This window comes from Lampetra planeri, unplaced genomic scaffold (assembly GCF_965212315.1).
Source record: "Lampetra planeri unplaced genomic scaffold, kcLamPlan1.2.h2 scaffold_214, whole genome shotgun sequence".
NCBI lineage: Eukaryota > Metazoa > Chordata > Hyperoartia > Petromyzontiformes > Petromyzontidae > Lampetra > Lampetra planeri.
In genome coordinates this window covers 1-21,723 of record NW_027614904.1, presented here as the reverse complement: position 1 = coordinate 21,723, position 21,723 = coordinate 1, and the positions used below count along the sequence as shown (strand labels likewise).

Here is a 21,723-nt window from a genome sequence, read left to right as displayed (position 1 = left end):
TGAACCTCAATGTGAGTCTGTGAGTCTCTATGTGAGTCCTTGAACCTCAATGTGAGTCTGTGGGTCTCTATGTGAGTCCATAAACCTCAATGTGAGTCTGTGGGTCTCTATGTGAGTCCTTGAACCTCAATGTGAGTCTGTGAGTCTCTATGTGAGTCCTTGAACCTCAATGTGAGTCTGTGGGTCTCTATGTGAGTCCTTGAACCTCAATGTGAGTCTGTGGGTCTCTATGTGAGTCCATGAACCTCAATGTGAGTCTGTGGGTCTCTATGTGAGTCCATGAACCTCAATGTGAGTCTGTGGGTCTCTGTGTGAGTCATTGAACCTCAATGTGAGTCTGTGGGTCTCTATGTGAGTCCTTGAACCTCAATGTGAGTCTGTGGGTCTCTATGTGAGTCAATGAACCTCAATGTGAGTCTGTGGGTCTCTATGTGAGTCCTTGAACCTCAATGTGAGTCTGTGGGTCTCTATGTGAGTCCTTGAACCTCAATGTGAGTCTGTGGGTCTCTATGTGAGTCCTTGAACCTCAATGTGAGTCTGTGGGTCTCTTTGTCAGTCCTTGAACCTCAATGTGAGTCTGTGGGTCTCTATGTGAGTCCTTGAACCTCAATGTGAGTCTGTGGGTCTCTATGTGAGTCCTTGAACCTCAATGTGAGTCTGTGGGTCTCTATGTCAGTCCTTGAACCTCAATGTGAGTCTGTGAGTCTCTATGTGAGTCCTTGAACCTCAATGTGAGTCTGTGAGTCTCTATGTGAGTCCTTGAACCTCAATGTGAGTCTGTGGGTCTCTATGTCAGTCCTTGCACCTCAATGTGAGTCTGTGAGTCTCTATGTGAGTCCTTGAACCTCAATGTGAGTCTGTGGGTCTCTATGTGAGTCCTTGAACCTCAATGTGAGTCTGTGGGTCTCTATGTGAGTCCTTGAACCTCAATGTGAGTCTGTGGGTCTCTATGTGAGTCCTTGAACCTCAATGTGAGTCTGTGGGTCTCTATGTGAGTCCTTGAACCTCAATGTGAGTCTGTGGGTCTCTATGTGAGTCCTTGAACCTCAATGTGAGTCTGTGGGTCTCTATGTGAGTCCTTGAACCTCAATGTGAGTCTGTGGGTCTCTATGTGAGTCCTTGAACCTCAATGTGAGTCTGTGGGTCTCTATGTGAGTCCTTGAACCTCAATGTGAGTCTGTGGGTCTCTATGTGAGTCCTTGAACCTCAATGTGAGTCTGTGGGTCTCTATGTGAGTCCTTGAACCTCAATGTGAGTCTGTGGGTCTCTATGTGAGTCCTTGAACCTCAATGTGAGTCTGTGGGTCTCTATGTGAGTCCTTGAACCTCAATGTGAGTCTGTGGGTCTCTATGTGAGTCCTTGAACCTCAATGTGAGTCTGTGAGTCTCTATGTGAGTCCTTGAACCTCAATGTGAGTCTGTGAGTCTCTATGTGAGTCCATGAACCTCAATGTGAGTCTGTGGGTCTCTATGTGAGTCCATGAACCTCATTGTGAGTCTGTGGGTCTCTATGCGACTCCATGAACCTCAATGTGAGTCTGTGGGTCTCTATGTGAGTCCTTGAACCTCAATGTCAGTCTGTGAGTCTCTATGTGAGTCCTTGAACCTCAATGTGAGTCTGTGGGTCTCTATGTGAGTCCATGAACCTCAATGTGAGTCTGTGGGTCTCTATGTGAGTCCATGAACCTCAATGTGAGTCTGTGAGTCTCTATGTGAGTCCATGAACCTCAATGTGAGTCTGTGGGTCTCTATGTGAGTCCATGAACCTCAATGTGAGTCTGTGAGTCTCTATGTGAGTCCTTGAACCACAATGTGAGTCTGTGGGTCTCTATGTGAGTCCTTGAACCTCAATGTGAGTCTGTGGGTCTCTATGTGAGTCCTTGAACCTCAATGTGAGTCTGTGGGTCTCTATGTGAGTCCTTGAACCTCAATGTGAGTATGTGGGTCTCTATGTGAGTCCATGAACCTCAATGTGAGTCTGTGGGTCTCTATGTGAGACCATGAACCTCAATGTGAGTCTGTGGGTCTCTTTGTGAGTCCATGAACCTCAATGTGAGTCTGTGGGTCTCTATGTGAGTCCATGAACCTCAATGTGAGTCTGTGGGTCTCTATGTGAGTCCATGAACCTCAATGTGAGTCTGTGGGTCTCTATGTGAGTCCATGAACCTCAATGTGAGTCTGTGAGTCTCTATGTGAGTCCTTGAACCTCAATGTGAGTCTGTGGGTCTCTATGTGAGTCCATAAACCTCAATGTGAGTCTGTGGGTCTCTATGTGAGTCCTTGAACCTCAATGTGAGTCTGTGAGTCTCTATGTGAGTCCTTGAACCTCAATGTGAGTCTGTGGGTCTCTATGTGAGTCCTTGAACCTCAATGTGAGTCTGTGGGTCTCTATGTGAGTCCATGAACCTCAATGTGAGTCTGTGGGTCTCTATGTGAGTCCATGAACCTCAATGTGAGTCTGTGGGTCTCTGTGTGAGTCATTGAACCTCAATGTGAGTCTGTGGGTCTCTATGTGAGTCCTTGAACCTCAATGTGAGTCTGTGGGTCTCTATGTGAGTCAATGAACCTCAATGTGAGTCTGTGGGTCTCTATGTGAGTCCTTGAACCTCAATGTGAGTCTGTGGGTCTCTATGTGAGTCCTTGAACCTCAATGTGAGTCTGTGGGTCTCTATGTGAGTCCTTGAACCTCAATGTGAGTCTGTGGGTCTCTTTGTCAGTCCTTGAACCTCAATGTGAGTCTGTGGGTCTCTATGTGAGTCCTTGAACCTCAATGTGAGTCTGTGGGTCTCTATGTGAGTCCTTGAACCTCAATGTGAGTCTGTGGGTCTCTATGTCAGTCCTTGAACCTCAATGTGAGTCTGTGAGTCTCTATGTGAGTCCTTGAACCTCAATGTGAGTCTGTGAGTCTCTATGTGAGTCCTTGAACCTCAATGTGAGTCTGTGGGTCTCTATGTCAGTCCTTGCACCTCAATGTGAGTCTGTGAGTCTCTATGTGAGTCCTTGAACCTCAATGTGAGTCTGTGGGTCTCTATGTGAGTCCTTGAACCTCAATGTGAGTCTGTGGGTCTCTATGTGAGTCCTTGAACCTCAATGTGAGTCTGTGGGTCTCTATGTGAGTCCTTGAACCTCAATGTGAGTCTGTGGGTCTCTATGTGAGTCCTTGAACCTCAATGTGAGTCTGTGGGTCTCTATGTGAGTCCTTGAACCTCAATGTGAGTCTGTGGGTCTCTATGTGAGTCCTTGAACCTCAATGTGAGTCTGTGGGTCTCTATGTGAGTCCTTGAACCTCAATGTGAGTCTGTGGGTCTCTATGTGAGTCCTTGAACCTCAATGTGAGTCTGTGGGTCTCTATGTGAGTCCTTGAACCTCAATGTGAGTCTGTGGGTCTCTATGTGAGTCCTTGAACCTCAATGTGAGTCTGTGGGTCTCTATGTGAGTCCTTGAACCTCAATGTGAGTCTGTGGGTCTCTATGTGAGTCCTTGAACCTCAATGTGAGTCTGTGGGTCTCTATGTGAGTCCTTGAACCTCAATGTGAGTCTGTGAGTCTCTATGTGAGTCCTTGAACCTCAATGTGAGTCTGTGAGTCTCTATGTGAGTCCATGAACCTCAATGTGAGTCTGTGGGTCTCTATGTGAGTCCATGAACCTCATTGTGAGTCTGTGGGTCTCTATGCGACTCCATGAACCTCAATGTGAGTCTGTGGGTCTCTATGTGAGTCCTTGAACCTCAATGTCAGTCTGTGAGTCTCTATGTGAGTCCTTGAACCTCAATGTGAGTCTGTGGGTCTCTATGTGAGTCCATGAACCTCAATGTGAGTCTGTGGGTCTCTATGTGAGTCCATGAACCTCAATGTGAGTCTGTGAGTCTCTATGTGAGTCATTGAACCTCAATGTGAGTCTGTGGGTCTCTATGTGAGTCCTTGAACCTCAATGTGAGTCTGTGGGTCTCTATGTGAGTCCTTGAACCTCAATGTGAGTCTGTGGGTCTCTATGTGAGTCCTTGAACCTCAATGTGAGTCTGTGGGTCTCTATGTGAGTCCTTGAACCTCAATGTGAGTCTGTGAGTCTCTATGTGAGTCCTTGAACCTCAATGTGAGTCTGTGAGTCTCTATGTGAGTCCATGAACCTCAATGTGAGTCTGTGGGTCTCTATGTGAGTCCATGAACCTCAATGTGAGTCTGTGGGTCTCTATGCGACTCCATGAACCTCAATGTGAGTCTGTGGGTCTCTATGTGAGTCCTTGAACCTCAATGTCAGTCTGTGAGTCTCTATGTGAGTCCTTGAACCTCAATGTGAGTCTGTGGGTCTCTATGTGAGTCCATGAACCTCAATGTGAGTCTGTGGGTCTCTATGCGACTCCATGAACCTCAATGTGAGTCTGTGGGTCTCTATGTGAGTCCTTGAACCTCAATGTGAGTCTGTGGGTCTCTATGTGAGTCCTTGAACCTCAATGTGAGTCTGTGGGTCTCTATGTGAGTCCTTGAACCTCAATGTCAGTCTGTGAGTCTCTATGTGAGTCCTTGAACCTCAATGTGAGTCTGTGAGTCTCTATGTGAGTCCTTGAACCTCAATGTGAGTCTGTGGGTCTCTATGTGAGTCCTTGAACCTCAATGTGAGTCTGTGGGTCTCTATGTGAGTCCTTGAACCTCAATGTCAGTCTGTGAGTCTCTATGTGAGTCCTTGAACCTCAATGTGAGTCTGTGGGTCTCTATGTGAGTCCTTGAACCTCAATGTGAGTCTGTGAGTCTCTATGTGAGTCCTTGAACCTCAATGTGAGTCTGTGGGTCTCTATGTGAGTCCATGAACCTCAATGTGAGTCTGTGGGTCTCTATGTGAGTCCATGAACCTCAATGTGAGTCTGTGAGTCTCTATGTGAGTCCTTGAACCTCAATGTGAGTCTGTGGGTCTCTATGTGAGTCCATGAACCTCAATGTGAGTCTGTGGGTCTCTATGTGAGTCCTTGAACCTCAATGTCAGTCTGTGAGTCTCTATGTGAGTCCTTGAACCTCAATGTGAGTCTGTGGGTCTATATGTGAGTCCATGAACCTCAATGTGAGTCTGTGGGTCTCTATGTGAGTCCTTGAACCTCAATGTGAGTCTGTGGGTCTCTATGTGAGTCCTTGAACCTCAATGTGAGTCTGTGAGTCTCTATGTGAGTCCTTGAACCTCAATGTGAGTCTGTGAGTCTCTATGTGAGTCCTTGAACCTCAATGTCAGTCTGTGAGTCTCTATGTGAGTCATTGAACCTCAATGTCAGTCTGTGGGTCTCTATGTGAGTCCTTGAACCTCAATGTGAGTCTGTGAGTCTCTATGTGAGTCCTTGAACCTCAATGTGAGTCTGTGGGTCTCTATGTGAGTCCATGAACCTCAATGTGAGTCTGTGGGTCTCTATGTGAGTCCATGAACCTCAATGTGAGTCTGTGAGTCTCTATGTGAGTCCTTGAACCTCAATGTGAGTCTGTGGGTCTCTATGTGAGTCCATGAACCTCAATGTGAGTCTGTGGGTCTCTATGTGAGTCCTTGAACCTCAATGTCAGTCTGTGAGTCTCTATGTGAGTCCTTGAACCTCAATGTGAGTCTGTGGGTCTATATGTGAGTCCATGAACCTCAATGTGAGTCTGTGGGTCTCTATATCAGTCCTTGAACCTCAATGTGAGTCTGTGGGTCTCTATGTGAGTCCTTGAACCTCAATGTGAGTCTGTGGGTCTCTATATCAGTCCTTGAACCTCAATGTCAGTCTGTGAGTCTCTATGTGAGTCCATGAACCTCAATGTGAGTCTGTGGGTCTCTATGTGAGTCCTTGAACCTCAATGTCAGTCTGTGGGTCTCTATGTGAGTCCATGAACCTCAATGTGAGTCTGTGGGTCTCTATGTGAGTCCTTGCACCTCAATGTCAGTCTGTGAGTCTCTATGTGAGTCCTTGAACCTCAATGTGAGTCTGTGGGTCTCTATGTGAGTCCTTGAACCTCAATGTGAGTCTGTGGGTCTCTATGTGAGTCCTTGAACCTCAATGTGAGTCTGTGGGTCTCTATGTGAGTCCTTGAACCTCAATATGAGTCTGTGGATCTCTATATGAGTCCTTGAACCTCAATGTGAGTCTGTGGGTCTCTATGTGAGTCCATGAACCTCAGTGTGAGTCTGTGGGTCTCTATGCGAGTCCATGAACCTCAGTGTGAGTCTGTGGGTCTCTATGTGAGTCCATGAACCTCAGTGTGAGTCTGTGGGTCTCTATGCGAGTCCATGAACCTCAATGTGAGTCTGTGGGTCTCTATGCGACTCCATGAAACTCAATATGAGTCTGTGGGTCTCTATGCGAGTCCATGAACCTCAATGCGAGTCTGTGGGTCTCTATGCGAGTCCATGAACCTCAATGCGAGTCTGTGGGTCCCTATGCGACTCCATGAACCTCAATATGAGTCTGTGGGTCTCTATGCGAGTCCATGAACCTCAATGCGAGTCTGTGGGTCTCTATGCGACTCCATGAACCTCAATGCGAGTCCGTATCTGACACCGTTGATCGACAGCCTACCGATCTCTACGCCGCCCAATGGGCGTGTCTATGTTTCTCTACGCGAGTCTGTGCCTCACGCCACCGATCGCCCTCCCGCGATAGGAAACAAGCAGAGAGGAGGAGGAGGAAGGCAAAGGCTGACCGGGTCCCAGCTGCGCGATGGCGCACAGGAGGTCGTAGTTGACGAGCGGCGCGGGGTCGGGCCTGGGCTGCCACCCCGCGGGGGGGGACCCGGGGGGGGAGATGAGCCACACGCGGCCGGGCTGGGGGAGCGCCAGCGACGCCCCGGGACTCTGGGGGTCCCCCATCACGGCCTGCGGGACGGGGGGGGGGGGGAGATGGGGGAGAGGGGGTCAATTGGGGTTAAGGGACAGGAGACACCAGGGGGGGGGCAAGGGTTGAGGAGAGGGGGACACGGGGTAAGGGGAGCAGAGCAGAGGTCGCAAACGGGTTTTGATTCCTTACCCGTACCCGTACCCGGCCGCACCAGGGTCGCAAACGGGTACCCGTACCCGATACCCGGCCGGGTACGGGTAGCCGGGTATCGGGTAGGGTACGGGTATCGGGTACCCGGTTGCGACCTCTGGAGCAGAGTCAGGAGACGCCAAGGTGAGGATATGGACACGGGGACAGGGGGGTAGGAGGAGAGGGAGACAGACAGAGGGAGAGGGAGGTGGGGACAGGGACACTGGGCTTGTCTGCAAAGATGATTCGTGTGGCCAGGTCTGCACCAGCCAGGGCGTGCCTGGTGTCAGCAGGGAGCCTGGTCTCAGCAGGGAGCCTGGTGTCAGCAGGGAGCCTGGTCTCCGCAGGGAGCCTGGTGTCAGCAGGGAGCCTGGTGTCAGCAGGGAGCCTGGTGTCAGCAGGGAGCCTGGTGTCAGCAGGGAGCCTGGTGTCAGCAGGGAGCCTGGTCTCAGCAGGGAGCCTGGTGTCAGCAGGGAGCCTGGTCTCAGCAGGGAGCCTGGTGTCAGCAGGGAGCCTGGTGTCAGCAGGGAGCTTGGTGTCAGCAGGGAGCCTGGTCTCAGCAGGGAGCCTGGTCTCAGCAGGGAGCCTGGTCTCAGCAGGGAGCCTGGTCTCAGCAGGGAGCCTGGTCTCAGCAGGGAGCTTGGTGTCAGCAGGGAGCCTGGTCTCAGCAGGGAGCCTGGTCTCAGCAGGGAGCCTGGTGTCAGCAGGGAGCCTGGTGTCATCAGGGAGCCTGGTCTCAGCAGGGAGCCTGGTGTCATCAGGGAGCCTGGTCTCAGCAGGGAACCTGGTCTCAGCAGGGAGCCTGGTCTCAGCAGGGAGCCTGGTCTCAGCAGGGAGCCTGGTCTCAGCAGGGAGCCTGGTCTCAGCAGGGAGCTTGGTGTCAGCAGGGAGCCTGGTCTCAGCAGGGAGCCTGGTCTCAGCAGGGAGCCTGGTCTCAGCAGGGAGCCTGGTCTCAGCAGGGAGCCTGGTGTCATCAGGCAGCCTGGTCTCAGCAGGGAGCCTGGTGTCAGCAGGGAGCCTGGTCTCAGCAGGGAGCCTGGTCTCAGCAGGGAGCCTGGTGTCAGCAGGGAGCCTGGTGTCAGCAGGGAGCCTGGTGTCAGCAGGGAGCCTGGTGTCAGCAGGGAGCCTGGTCTCAGCAGGGAGCCTGGTGTCAGCAGGGAGCCTGGTCTCAGCAGGGAGCCTGGTGTCAGCAGGGAGCCTGGTGTCAGCAGGGAGCCTGGTGTCATCAGAGAGCCTGGTCTCAGCAGGGAGCCTGGTGTCATCAGGGAGCCTGGTCTCAGCAGGGAACCTGGTCTCAGCAGGGAGCCTGGTCTCAGCAGGGAGCCTGGTCTCAGCAGGGAGCCTGGTATCAGCAGGGAGCCTGGTGTCAGCAGGGAGCCTGGTGTCAGCAGGGAGCCTGGTGTCAGCAGGGAGCCTGGTGTCATCAGGGAGCCTGGTGTCATCAGGGAACCTGGTCTCAGCAGGGAGCCTGGTCTCAGCAGGGAGCCTGGTCTCAGCAGGGAGCCTGGTGTCAGCAGGGAGCCTGGTGTCAGCAGGGAGCCTGGTGTCAGCAGGGAGCCTGGTGTCAGCAGGGAGCCTGGACAGTGTCCGTGTGGGTGACGAGCCGACGACCATTGATAGAAAGCAACAAAAACAACAACAGCAGGAGCAGCAGCAGCAGCAGGAGCTGTAGACCACCGCGGGGGCTGCCACTAAGCCGGAGTCGGGATGATCGGGGTCAGGGGTCAAAATACACCGGGGAGTGGGGAGGGGGTGGAGTGGTGATGTGGATTGGCATGGGGGGGGGGTACTGTAAGGGGGTCCACCCCAAAGCGCCTGGCTTTGTGGGGGGGGGGGGGTAAGTTTGTGGGTCAGGTGAGGGTGGGGGGCTGTGTGTGATGAGTGTGATACGTGTGTGTGCGTGGTGTTGCTGTGTGGTTCTGTGTTGCAGGGAACGGTGGTGATGGTGGTGCGGTGTTGGTGGTGGTGCGGTGCTGGTGGGTGATGGGGGGTATTGGTGGTGGTGCGGTGTTGGTGGTGATGGGGGTGGGGAGCGGTGTTGGTGGTGGTGCGGTGTTGGTGGTGGTAGGTTATGGGGGGGCGGTGGTGATGGAGGGTGTTGGTGGTGGTGCGGTGTTGGTGGGTGATGGGGGGGGCGGTGGTGGTGGTGATGGGGGGGTGTTGGTGGTGGTGCGGTGTTGGTGGTGGTGGGTGATGGGGGGGTGTTGGTGGTGGTGCGGTGTTGGTGGTGCTGGGTGATGGGGCGTGGGGAGCGGTGTCCCACGTACGTGTGCCGCGTGCACGTGCAGCGTGCCCCCCCCCGCGAGCCGCGTCCCGTGCAGCGCCGAGCGCGCTCGCGCCGCCGCCTCGGGGCTCGCAAACTGCACCGCGACGCGGGGGGGGGGGCGCCCCCCCCCGCTCCTCCTCCTCCTCCTCCGCCCCCCTCTCCTCCTCTGCCCCCCGCTCCTCCCCCTGCTCCGCCTGCACGCGGGGCCACGCCACGCGGCCTCCCTGCGCTCCGAACAGCGCGACGAGCTCAGCCTGCACAAAGACAAAGGTGCCCCTTGTAGCCTTGAGCAGACTTTAGGGCCAAGTGCTGTAAGCGAGTGCCCATTACGTGTGTGGGGCGGCGTTTGAGGGGGTGGTGGAGCCCCCAAAGACCCCCCCCCCACGTATAGCCTGAACCAGAGGTGGGACAAAGTCATTGTTATGCAAGTCCAAGTCGAGTCGCAAGTCATCAAATTCATGACTCGAGTCTGACTCGAGTCCAAGTCACATGACTCGAGTCCACATCTCATAGGTGGGACAAAGTCATTGTTATGCAAGTCCAAGTCGAGTCGCAAGTCATCAAATTCATGACTCGAGTCTGACTCGAGTCCAAGTCACATGACTCGAGTCCACACCTCTGGCCTGAACAGACCGCTGTTTGCGAGCACCTATTAAGGTCGGAACGGTACACGAGGGGGTGGGTGACCAGCACCACGCACGGCCGCCTTTGTGATACCAGCGACGATGTTTACACACCGCAACAGGTTCTCATTTGAGGCCGAGTCGACCTAGGGGAGGCCTAGGACCGCTTTAGATAATCGTCCCACTGGCCAGTAAGTGCCACTAAAACTCCATCATCACGAAGCGCCACTGATTATAACTCACCACACACACACTCACACACTCATGTTCCCATCACTAACTAAACATTACTAATTAGTCGCCATTCCTAATCACCGCGAACCACTGGGCACCGCCCATAACCATGAATCACAAACCACCGTTCAACATACAATTGCGTACGCGTGTTGAACTTCTTTCGCACCGTACATAGCCAACCGTGCTCATCGGAGGTGCGAGACAAGGACGACAAACTCAAGACAAAAAGCAGCTCTAAAGAAGTTCGTTTTCAATCGAGATCCTCTCAATCTTATCGGCGGCACATGGTCGGTTTGGAGCGGTGGCGCAGTCATTAGCGCACTCCTCTCCAACACCGGCGACCCGAGTTCGATTCCCAGCCATGGCCCTCAATGAGTGGCGAGCGATGCCAGGTGGCGGTGGTGGCAGTGGTGGTGGCGGCGGTGGTGGTGGCGGCGGTGGTGGTGGTGGTGGTGGCGGTGGTGGCGGCGGTGGTGGCGGTGGTGGCGGCGGTGGTGGCGGCGGTGGTGGCGGTGGTGGTGGTGGTGATGGTGGTGGTGGTGGCGGTGATGGCGGTGGTGGCGGTGGTGGCGGTGGTGGCTGTGGTGGTGGTGGTGATGGTGGCGGCGGTGGTGGCGGTGGTGGCGGTGGTGGTGGCTACACTTCTGCTGCTGCACGTGGCTGCTGGCTGTGATCTCGCACTGTGGAGGCAGCAGCAACAGCGAGGGTTGGTGGATCACCGCCACGCAAATATCGCCAATCTGCCTTCCCTGGCTCGGGCAGGAGAAAGCAGTCGAGCAAGTGGACTGATCGCCATCGGTTTCCGTCTGTACGGGGATAGAGCGTTGCCCCCTCTCGCAAGGCGTGGTCTTTCTCCGAATGCTCTTCTTTCCTGCCACGCGCACGAACCGCTCACGCATTGGCCAGAAACGTCTTAGAGTGACGATCTAACGGTGATAAATAATTCACATGAAGTGTATTGTATCTGAAATATGAACTGATCCTGACTTGCCACCAACCTCCCGACGGCTCCACCTATCCGTGCTGACCAGGGTGCTGAAGTGAAACCACCCCCGCTGGAGACAGACACGCGTGGAGAGGCTCTCATCCAGCAGTGGATTGACAAGGCAGCTGTCGATTTCACCCATCGGCTGCGGTGTTCACTTCTCATGTGGCGGTTGCTCTTGCTCCGATGTCTCTTTACTTCACAGCGGTTCGTCACCGTTGCCTCTGTCCTCATGTTGGTGAGCCAGGCCACTGTTGGCAAATGAGACTCGAACCAAGCACCCATTTAAGGCTGAGTCGACCTAGGCGATTCTCAACTTCAAGTTCTCATTTTTATTTCGTCCATATCAGCCACGCCCCAGAATCTAACTCATCTTCGACGCGCAGTGCGCTAACGACTGCGCCGCCAGACACGCACACAAAGACAAGAGGCAAAACTTGCCCCGTGTTGGGACAAAGTGCTGTTAGCGAGCACCTATTAAGGCCAGCACGGCATATGAGGGTGCAGTCCTCTGTGAGAGCGGGAGAAGCTCCTGTGCTATCTTGAAGAGGCAGCAGCGCACATCTACCAAGGAGGGACGTGTGGCTGCACCTCAGAGAGCTCTACATCCTCCCTGACCTGTCCAGTGTGCCGCAGAGGATTCCGGGCTCGGAGTGGCCTGTTCAGCCATCTGCGCACTCATCAAAACCCAACAAAATGACAAACGTGCCATGGTCATCATCAACTATGATGGACGAACGAGAGAGAGAGGGGGGAGGGTGGCCAACACCACGCCCGGCTGCCTTTGTCTTCCCAGTTTCTGACCTTTACCCACCGTTCACCAGGTACTCATTTTAAGGCCGAGCCGACCTAGGGAAGACTCAGGACCGGTGCAGATATTCGTCACCGATATCGGCAGCGAGCGGGAATCGAACTCGGGTCGCGCGGCGCGCCGGTTAGCGCAGTGCGCTAGAGACGCGCCACCAGAGACGCGCGCACACGTCACTCCGCCGTGAGCGGACCAGCCAAGGTCACTCGCAAGAGCCCTTCGCTAATTGACGTGCGCTCCGGGACCGTTTCCCGTTCGCGGCTCCGACTGCTGCTGAGCGAGCGGTCGATCGTCCCTGCGAGGGGCAGAGCAAGATCGCAACAATGACGGCGATGACGACGATGACGACGATTCCAAAGCATCCAGCAAAGCCACGCAGAGTCCTCACAGACTCCTCTTTGAGGAGGGTCCTGCCACGTTGGGGCCTTTTGGCCGATCACGTTAGAGAGGGTGTCGTGTTGCACCGTGTGAGAGGAAACTGGAAAATCCGCTTTAAAAAACAACCCATAACCCTTAAAATGATCCATAACGCTAGCCCTAATCCTAACTCCAACCCTATATCCCAACTCGAACCCTAATTCTAACCCTAACTCTGGCCTTGACCATAACTCTACCCTCTACCCAGGGATACATTTCAGTCGAGTCTGTCTGGGTCAGTGCGCCAAATAACATCTCCAGCACCCAGCACACCACATCCAGTATACGTCTCGCTGTGGGGCTGCGGTGGGTACGTCTACCAGTCACGTGCCACTCGCTCCAGCAGTGCCCACAACGACCCGGGAGATATTCCGCGAGACGTTAAAATTGCCGCCGTGCGATATTTTATTTCGCGCAAACCGCATCTCACAACGGAGGTGCGGGGTAAAGCCACGGCCGACAAGGACGAGCGGGACAGCAGCCGGAGCCAGCGCTACCGACGATTGCCCAGGCGCTGGGGTCTGCCAACCAGTAATGGGGAGAAAAACTTGCGATGTGACTGATTACAGTCATCACAATTGAGCAATTTTTGCGGAGTTTCAGTTTCATGTATTTGGTATAGCCCTGTGAGCCATTCGGCTCTTGAATCGGGTGCAACCGCAACAAACAAAAACATGAACAAGAAAACATCTTAAAGTGACTATGTGCAAACAGAAATACAGGAAAAGACAGCAAAATATTCCACAAAAAGCACCGTACAACAACGCTGTGTGCAAAAATCCCAGTGGGATGCAAGTCAAACAACAACAACAACCACAAGACAACTTAGATTAAAGCCATCAGTCTAACTCCGTACAAACAAACATGGCCAAACAAAAAAGCGTTTTCGAAATCACCAAAATAAAGCCATAAAAGCAACGTAACAGTGATCATGGGAACTGTGACAAAGTGGCAAAGTTGAAACAATGACGCCGGCACGCTATGGCCTACTCTCGCGAAGGATGCCGCCGGATCTTTAACGTCCGCTGCGAGGCACGCGGTGTGTTTATGTTTGACGCAAACCCGCAGTATTAATCGGGGCGGCCGCTGGATTCGAACCTTGAACATTTGCAACAAGCGGCGGACGCGCTACCGCTAGGCCATGGCGTGGCCCCTTACAAGCCCTGCCTGTCTATACACCTACCCTATAACAATTCCCGATACTACTACTCCACACCACTAACTCTATACCCCCACCCTATTACCCTGCCTTATACTACCCCACAGCACCCACCCTATACTCCTACCCAAAACCCTACCTCTTACTACCCCACACCACTAACCCTATACCCTTACCCTATAACCTTTCCCTATACTACCCCATACCACTAATCCTTTACCCTTACCCTATAACCTTTCCTTATACTACCCCATACCACTAATCCTTTACCCTTACCCTATAACCTTTCCTTATACTACCCCATACCACTAATCCTTTACCCCCACCCTATCACCCTTCCCTATACTACCCCACACCACTAACCCTATACCCCCACCCTATCACCCTTCCCTATACTACCCCATACCACTAACCCTATACCCTACCCTATCACCCTTCCCTATACTTCCCCACACCACTAACCCTATACCCCCACCCTATCACCCTTCCCTATACTTCCCCACACCACTAACCCTATACCCCCACCCTATCACCCTTCCCTATACTACCCCATACCACTAACCCTATACCCCCACCCTATCACCCTTCCCTATACTTCCCCACACCACTAACCCTATACCCCCACCCTATCACCCTTCCCTATACTACCCGATACCACTAACCCTATACCCCCACCCTATCACCCTTCCCTATACTACCCCATACCACTAACCCTATACCCCCACCCTATCACCCTTCCCTATACTACCCCACACCACTAACCCTATACCCCCACCCTAAAACCCTTCCCTATACTTCCCCACACCACTAACCCTATACCCCCACCCTAAAACCCTTCCCTATACTACCCGATACCACTAACCCTATACCCCCACCCTATCACCCTTCCCTATACTACCCCATACCACTAACCCTATACCCCTACCCTATCACCCTTCCCTATACTACCCCATACCACTAACCCTATACCCTACCCTATCACCCTTCCCTATATTCCGTTACACAACTAACCTGAAGCCTGTGCCCCGACATCTATCCTTGTCTCTACCCCCAACGTCCACGTGCTTTTCCAACACCCCCTCCCCCCACTCCCATGGGGTCTCTGTGGGGTCCCCGCGGGGTCCCCGTGAGGCCCGGGGTCTCTCCCCACCTCCTCCTCGAGCCGCGTCTGTGTTGTTTCTATCGCCATTCACGGAGACCCCACTTGGGGGAGGTGAGTCGCGGAGCGAGTGGACGGGAAGCTGCCTCATTCATCCGCGAGTCGATCCACGGTGTCAGATCTACACAGACTCAGAGGTTCATCGACTCACATAGAGACCCATAAGGCTCACATAGAGACCCATAACCTCACATACAGACCGTATACTCGCATAGAGTCGGTAGCCTCACATAGAGACCTATAACCTCACATAGAGACCCATAACCTCACATACAGACCGTATACTCGCATAGAGACCTATAGACTCGCATGAAGACCCAAAGACTCACATAGAGACCTATAACCTCACATAGAGACCTATACTCACATAGAGACCTATAGACTCGCATGAAGACCCAAAGACTCACATAGAGACCGTAGCCTCACATAGAGACCTATAACCTCACATAGAGACCTATACTCACATAGAGACCCATAGACTCGCATGAAGACCCAAAGACTCACATAGAGACCGTAGCCTCACATAGAGACCTATAACCTCACATAGAGACCCATACTCACATAGAGACCTATAGACTCGCATGAAGACCCAAAGACTCACATAGAGACCGTAGCCTCACATAGAGACCTATAACCTCACATAGAGACCTATACTCACATAGAGACCCATAGACTCGCATGAAGACCCAAATACCCACATAGAGACCCATATACTCGTATAAGACTCACATAGAGACCGTGGCCTCACATAGAGACCATAGACTCACACAGAGACCTATAGACTCACATAGACGTATAGACTCACACTGAGACCCATACACTCACCCAGAGACCCATAGACACACACACAGATCCAGATTCACATTAAGACCCATACACTCACATATAGACTCATATGCTTATACAGAGACCCATAGATTTATCCAGAGACTTACAGGCTCACATAAAGACCCATAGACTCACACAGAGACCCATACACTCACCCAGAGACCCATAAACACACACAGAGATCCAGACTCACATTGAGACCCATACACTCACATAGAGACCCATATGCTTATACAGAGACCCATATACTTATCCAGAGACTTGCAGGCTCACATAAAGACCCATAGACTCACACATAGACCAATAGACTCACACACAGAGATGCAAAGGCTCGCATGTAAATCATTGGACTCACACGGAGTAAAATGCGATCACCACTGCGTCACCGCTCCACCCAGACACCCCGTCGCAACCGTACAGCACCCGCACTCTTTCCATTGAGCGGGGCCGCATTGCTGAGATAAAATGTCCTCACTAATGACATCGGATAATCCAGCAGCGTTGTCAAAAATATATTTGTTATTGGATTGTTTTGCTGCACACAAGAAAGAACAAAGGGGCGCTCAAGGACGTTGGGCGGTTAATAATAATAACCGCACGCGACTAAAGGGCCGTCCATAAATGACGTCACACACCTGGGGGGGGGGAGTCAGGCATTTGTGACGATGTGTGATGAGGGGGGGGGGGGCGTTTGAGAAATGTGACGTCACATCAAAATGCGCAACTTTAAATATATATAGACAACACGTTCTACTTAATTAAATAGACGTTTTAATAAATGTTTTATCCTACAACATCAGAGTGCAGCGCCACATTAAATACGCACTACAATGACAATAGTTTAAAGCGATTTGAAGCATGTTTAGTTTTTCTTTAGGTGGGGGGGGGGGGGAGCAGAACTTTGTGACGTCATATTTGAGGGGGGGGGAGTCTGACTTTTTGTGACGCCGTGTGACGAGGGGGGGTGGGGGTCAATAATCGTCCAAAATCGCGTGACGTCATTTATGGACGGCCCCTTACCGCCCGGGCCCATCGTGTACCCGATGCCTCCTCGTTGATGAGGGGGTCGGGGGGGGCAGAGATAATATAGGGAGCCGCAGCGTCGGTTTCAACAACTCCCCGCCTGCTGATGAGACCCAGAAGGTTGAAAACGACTCACAGCTTTGCCCACTTAGACAGAGACTGCTACTGCTGCTGTTGCTGTTGCTGCTGTTGCTGCTGCTGCTGTTGCTGCTGCTGCTGTTGCTGCTGCTGCTGCTGTTGCTGCTGCTGTTGCTGCTGCTGCTGTTGCTGCTGCTGCTGTTGCTGCTACTGCTGTTGCTGTTGCTGCTGCTGTTGCTGCTGCTGTTGCTGCTGCTGTTGCTGCTGCTGCTGTTGCTGCTGCTGCTGTTGCTGTTGCTGCTGTTGCTGCTGCTGCTGTTGCTGCTGCTGCTGTTGCTGCTGCTGTTGCTGCTGCTGTTGCTGCTGCTGCTGTTGCTGCTACTGCTGTTGCTGTTGCTGCTGTTGCTGCTGCTGCTGTTGCTGCTGCTGCTGTTGCTGCTGCTGCTGTTGCTGCTGCTGCTGCTGTTGCTGCTGCTGCTGTTGCTGCTGCTGCTGCTGCTGCTGTTGCTGCTGCTGCTGTTGCTGCTGCTGCTGTTGCTGCTGCTGCTGCTGTTGCTGCTGCTGCTGTTGCTGCTGCTGCTGCTGTTGCTGCTGCTGCTGTTGCTGCTGCTGCTGTTGCTGCTGCTGCTGCTGTTGCTGCTGCTGCTGTTGCTGCTGCTGCTGCTGCTGTTGCTGCTGCTGTTGCTGCTGCTGCGGCGGGATAATATTGGCTTGGAAAGCCACTTAGGGACCGATAATTGAATTGACAGCTATAATGCGCATTTCCACCCGTGCACCCAATGTGCCCCGTGTATGGAAATGAGGAAATAAACAGAACCTGCAGGGTGAACGGACAGCACTAGGAGAGGGGGGGAGGACATACTCTTAGGTTGTTTCGGTAAAGTCGCGTAGATAAAAAATAAATAATACAAGATAAATAATACAAATAATAGAAGAAATACTAAATCACGACGTTTCGGAGGCAACACAAGCTTCCGTCTTCAGGTGGAACCGTCACAGCACGATCGCTGTATCAAGTATTATTATTATTCTATTATTTATATTATTTCTATTTTATTCTTTATTTTTTACCTACGTGACTTTACCGAAAAAAGCAAAGAGTATGAACCCTTGCAGTCACGAAAGCTTCACATCTAGGGTAGAGGACAGTTTATAGAGCCGAGTTTTCAAGACGGGACTTACACATATCCAACGACTCTGAGTGTCGTATTAGCAAATACAAAGCGTCCCACAGCTTGGAAGCAGCACTGCCAAAAGCCCACTCAGCCCGGGGACAGAGCCCTGACCTTGGAGTCCTTCACAGAAGGCGATTCGAACATCTCCGGGACCTCGTTTGGTCGTGTTGTGTGCATGTATGTTGAACTTCTTTCGCACCGTACGTAGCCAACAGTGCTTATCGGAGGTGCGGGTAATGACAACAGGCTGAAGGTACTGAATGAGTTCTAAAGACATTAGTTTTTAATCTAGATGTGAAAGTGCATAGCCACAGTGGTTCACTAATATCAGAAGGAAGAGCGTTCCAGACCGCCGCAGAAGCGCATCTGTTGGCCAACCAACAAAAGCCGCTGCTGCTCCTGCTGCTGCTGCTGCTGCTGCTGCTCCTGCTGCTGCTACTGCTGCCCCTGCTGCTGCTGCTGCTGCTGCTCCTGCTGCTGCTACTGCTGCTCCTGCTGCTACTGCTGCTGCTACTGCTGCTGCTACTGCTGCTCCTGCTGCTCCTGCTGCTGCAAGGATGAGCGGAGTTGGCGTGATGATGGTTGTTAGCTGCTTGACGAGGTGAGCGGCGTGGTTCAGTCACGTGTGCGTGCCCTTAGTGCTGCGTGTACTGAGCGCGACCTCTGTCACGTGTGCGTGCCCTTAGTGCTGCGTGTACTGAGCGTGACCTCTGTCACGTGTGCGTGCCCTTAGTGCTGCGTGTACTGAGCGCGACCTCTGTCACGTGTGCGAGACCTTAGTGCTGCGTGTACTGAGCGTGACCTCTGTCACGTGTGCGTGCCCTTAGTGCTGCGTGTACTGAGCGTGACCTCTGTCACGTGTGCGAGACCTTAGTGCTGCGTGTACTGAGCGTGACCTCTGTCACGTGTGCGTGCCCTTAGTGCTGCGTGTACTGAGCGTGACCTCTGTCACGTGTGCGAGCCCTTAGTGCTGCGTGTACTGAGCGTGACCTCTGTCACGTGTGCGAGACCTTAGTGCTGCGTGTACTGAGCGCGACCTCTGTCACGTGTGCGAGACCTTAGTGCTGCGTGTACTGAGCGGCGTGCTGCGTGAGCGTGAACGAGCAGGGCCCTGATGGTGGCTCAGCTGCCCTCCCAGGACTGGAGGACCGGTGACTGCAATCTACGAGAGACGCGCAGGGAGCGGTGACGCGGCCTGTAGCGGTTCGGCTCCCGCGGCCGCCCCGATTAATAATGCGTGGTGTAATCACCCAACAACAACGATTCGCCCCGTCTGCTTCAAAGATCCTGTGACATCATTCACAGGAGTCGCCCTTTGTGGGTGGCTTCAGCGGCGTGGGTCCGTAATTACCAAATTGGAACAATTAGACCGCACACCACTCCGCGGGGTTACGGACAGTAGCCATCATCATCATCGTCATCATCGTCATCGTCGTCGCTCCCTTACTGAGAACACTTTGCAGGACCCCGCTGAAGGCAGAGCCACTCCCTGGCTTCCTGTGGCGGTGGCTTGGGGAGGCCTCCATCCAGCAGCGGATTTGTCAAGGTGGTGAGAGCCTTCGACACTTCACGTGACCTCAACGTGCACCTGGCCTGGCACAGGCGCCGTGCTGATGGCGAGTGGCGGGGTATTGGTAGTATCACTATTATTGGTGATAGTGGCGCTGACGATGATGATATTGTGGAATCTGGCACCAGGAAGGAAGCAACAGCGAGCGAGTCGTGTGGCAGCGGTCGCAAACGGGTTTTGATTCCTTACCCGTACCCGTACCCGGCCGCACCAGGGTCGCAAACGGGTACCCGTACCCGGCCGTACCCGTACCCTACCCGTACCCGGCCGGGTACGGGTAGGGTACGGGTATCGGGTACCTGATTGCGACCTCTGGGATGAAGCCATGTTGCAGGCGCGGGTGGGTTGATTCTAGGAACTTGAATTGTGAGAAGAGACAAGACGTTGGGAAATGAGTGACAAACGGTGACTCACCAGTGACTCATGGCCTACCCGTACCCGTACCCGGCCGCACCAGGGTCGCAAACGGGTACCCGTACCCGGCCGGGTACGGCTAGCCGGGTATCGGGTAGGGTACGGGTATCGGGTACCCGGTTGCGACCTCTATCGTGTGGGCATGACCCCCCCCACCACCTTCTCCAAAGCCTGCCTCGCAGTGGGGGTGGGCCACATGGGTGGATGGAGAGGTGGGGGTGGCGCTGTTGTTTATTGTGGAGTGGAAAACTCCCCCCCCCACCCCCCTTGTCGTCTCTGCCCCCCGTGGGCTGTGGGGGTCTCCGTGGCGATGCCGGGAGGGATGACGTGGAGGAGGGGGGTGGGGGAGCGAGAGAAACATAAAACAGCCACGCTAAGCACTGCGCCACCGCTCCCACTAGCCCTAGACTCGGCACGGGCTAGGAGGTGGACATCACCCCCAGACGTGTCCTGGTGGTGGATCGGGTGCTGGGTGGGGCTGTGCCCCCCACCCACCACCACCACCACCACACACACACGCATAACGATAGATAATTATACCAATTAGCGAGAGGGAGGGGTGGGGAGAGCGGCTCAATTAGCGATGTGTGGGGGTGGTGGTGGGGGCGGCCCAGCCCGCTGCTGCTGCTGCCGTCTCGTCTGCCCTCGGGTAGAGGCCTACGAGTGGAGAGACCCCTTCAGAGGCCACAGCAATGTCGTGAGCCGTTGCAGCGCTGCGCTTTGCCCTCTACACACACGCGGAGCTCTCTCCCCGTCTCTCCTGCCTTGGGCTCCAGTTGCACCGTGCGTTGCCCGTAGACACACGCACACACACACGTGCACACGTGCACACGTGCACACACACGTGCACACGTGCACACACACACATACACGTGCATACACACACGTACGTATACACGTGTGTATACGTACGTGTGTGTGTCCACGTACACGTGTGTTGGCACAGTAGCGGGCACGGGTGGTGCATCAGCCAGTCATCTCGGTCATCTCGGTCAGTCGACCCGTGGCACCTGCTGGGTTTGCCCCGTGACCTCCTGTGGCCTCAAGGTGCACATAGCCTGGCACAAGCGCCGTGGTGACGTCACCGCCACTTAGTGGCGAATGTCGGTTGTTGTTGTGTATACGCACACCCGTGGTGGTGGTGATGGTGGTGATGGTGGTGGTGGTGATGGTGGTGCTGGTGGTGCTGATGGTGGTGCTGCTGGTGGTGCTGGTGGTGCTGATGGTGGTGGTGGTGATGATGGTGCTGGTGGTGGTGGTGATGGTGCTGGTGGTGGTGATGGTGGTGAATGTGAGCGGGTGGTTGATTCACCGCCCGTGGTGGTGGTGGTGCTGGTGCTGGTGGTGGTGATGGTGGTGGTGATGGTGGTGGTGGTGATGGTGGTGCTGGTGGCGATGGTGGTGGTGGTGCTGGTGGTGGTGCTGATGGTGGTGGTGGTGGTGCTGGTGGTGGTGGTGCTGGTGGTGATGGTGCTGGTGAATGTGAGCGTGGTGGTGAATGTGAGCGTGGTGGTGAATGTGAGCGTGGTGGTTGTGGCGGTGGTGAATGTGAGCGTGGTGGTGAATGTGAGCGTGGTGGTTGATCCACCACCCGTGGTGGTGGTGCTGGTGATGGTGGTGCTGCTGGTGCTGGTGGTGCTGGTGCTAGTGGTGGTGCTGGTGGTGCTGCTGGTGCTGGTGGTGGGTGAATGTGAGCGTGGTGGTGGTGGTGCTGGTGGTGCTGGTGGTGCTGCTGGTGCTAGTGGTGGTGCTGGTGGTGCTGGTGCTAGTGGTGCTGCTGCTGGTGGAGGTGAATGTGAGCGCGGTGGTTGCTCCACCGCCGTGTTACCTGCGCGTCCTCGCCCAGGGGTCCCGCGTGCGCGAAGTCGGCGACGAGAACGGCGCTCGACTCGCAGCCCCCGCGCCGCGCGGGCATCGCGGGGGGCCGGGGAGACGCGGCCAGGGCCGGCACGGGGACAGGAGCACACCAGCTCTTGACGATGCTGCTGCTGATGATGATGCTGCTG

At 54.1% G+C, this 21,723-nt stretch overlaps 1 protein-coding gene across 1 annotated transcript in view; it reads right to left on the bottom strand.

Annotated features, from left to right (window-relative positions):
• LOC144740428 (calcipressin-2-like) overlaps positions 1–21,717 on the bottom strand; it is a 32,225-nt gene extending 10,508 nt beyond the window's left edge. Inside the window, exons 1-2 of the mRNA XM_078623280.1 lie at positions 21,546–21,717; positions 6,653–6,824 (exon numbers count right to left, since the gene is read on the bottom strand). Coding sequence (XP_078479406.1) covers positions 6,653–6,824; positions 21,546–21,632 — 259 coding nt within the window. The 5' untranslated portion in view covers positions 21,633–21,717. The remainder of the gene's footprint in view (positions 1–6,652; positions 6,825–21,545) is intronic.
• Between the last annotated feature and the right edge of the window lie 6 nt (positions 21,718–21,723).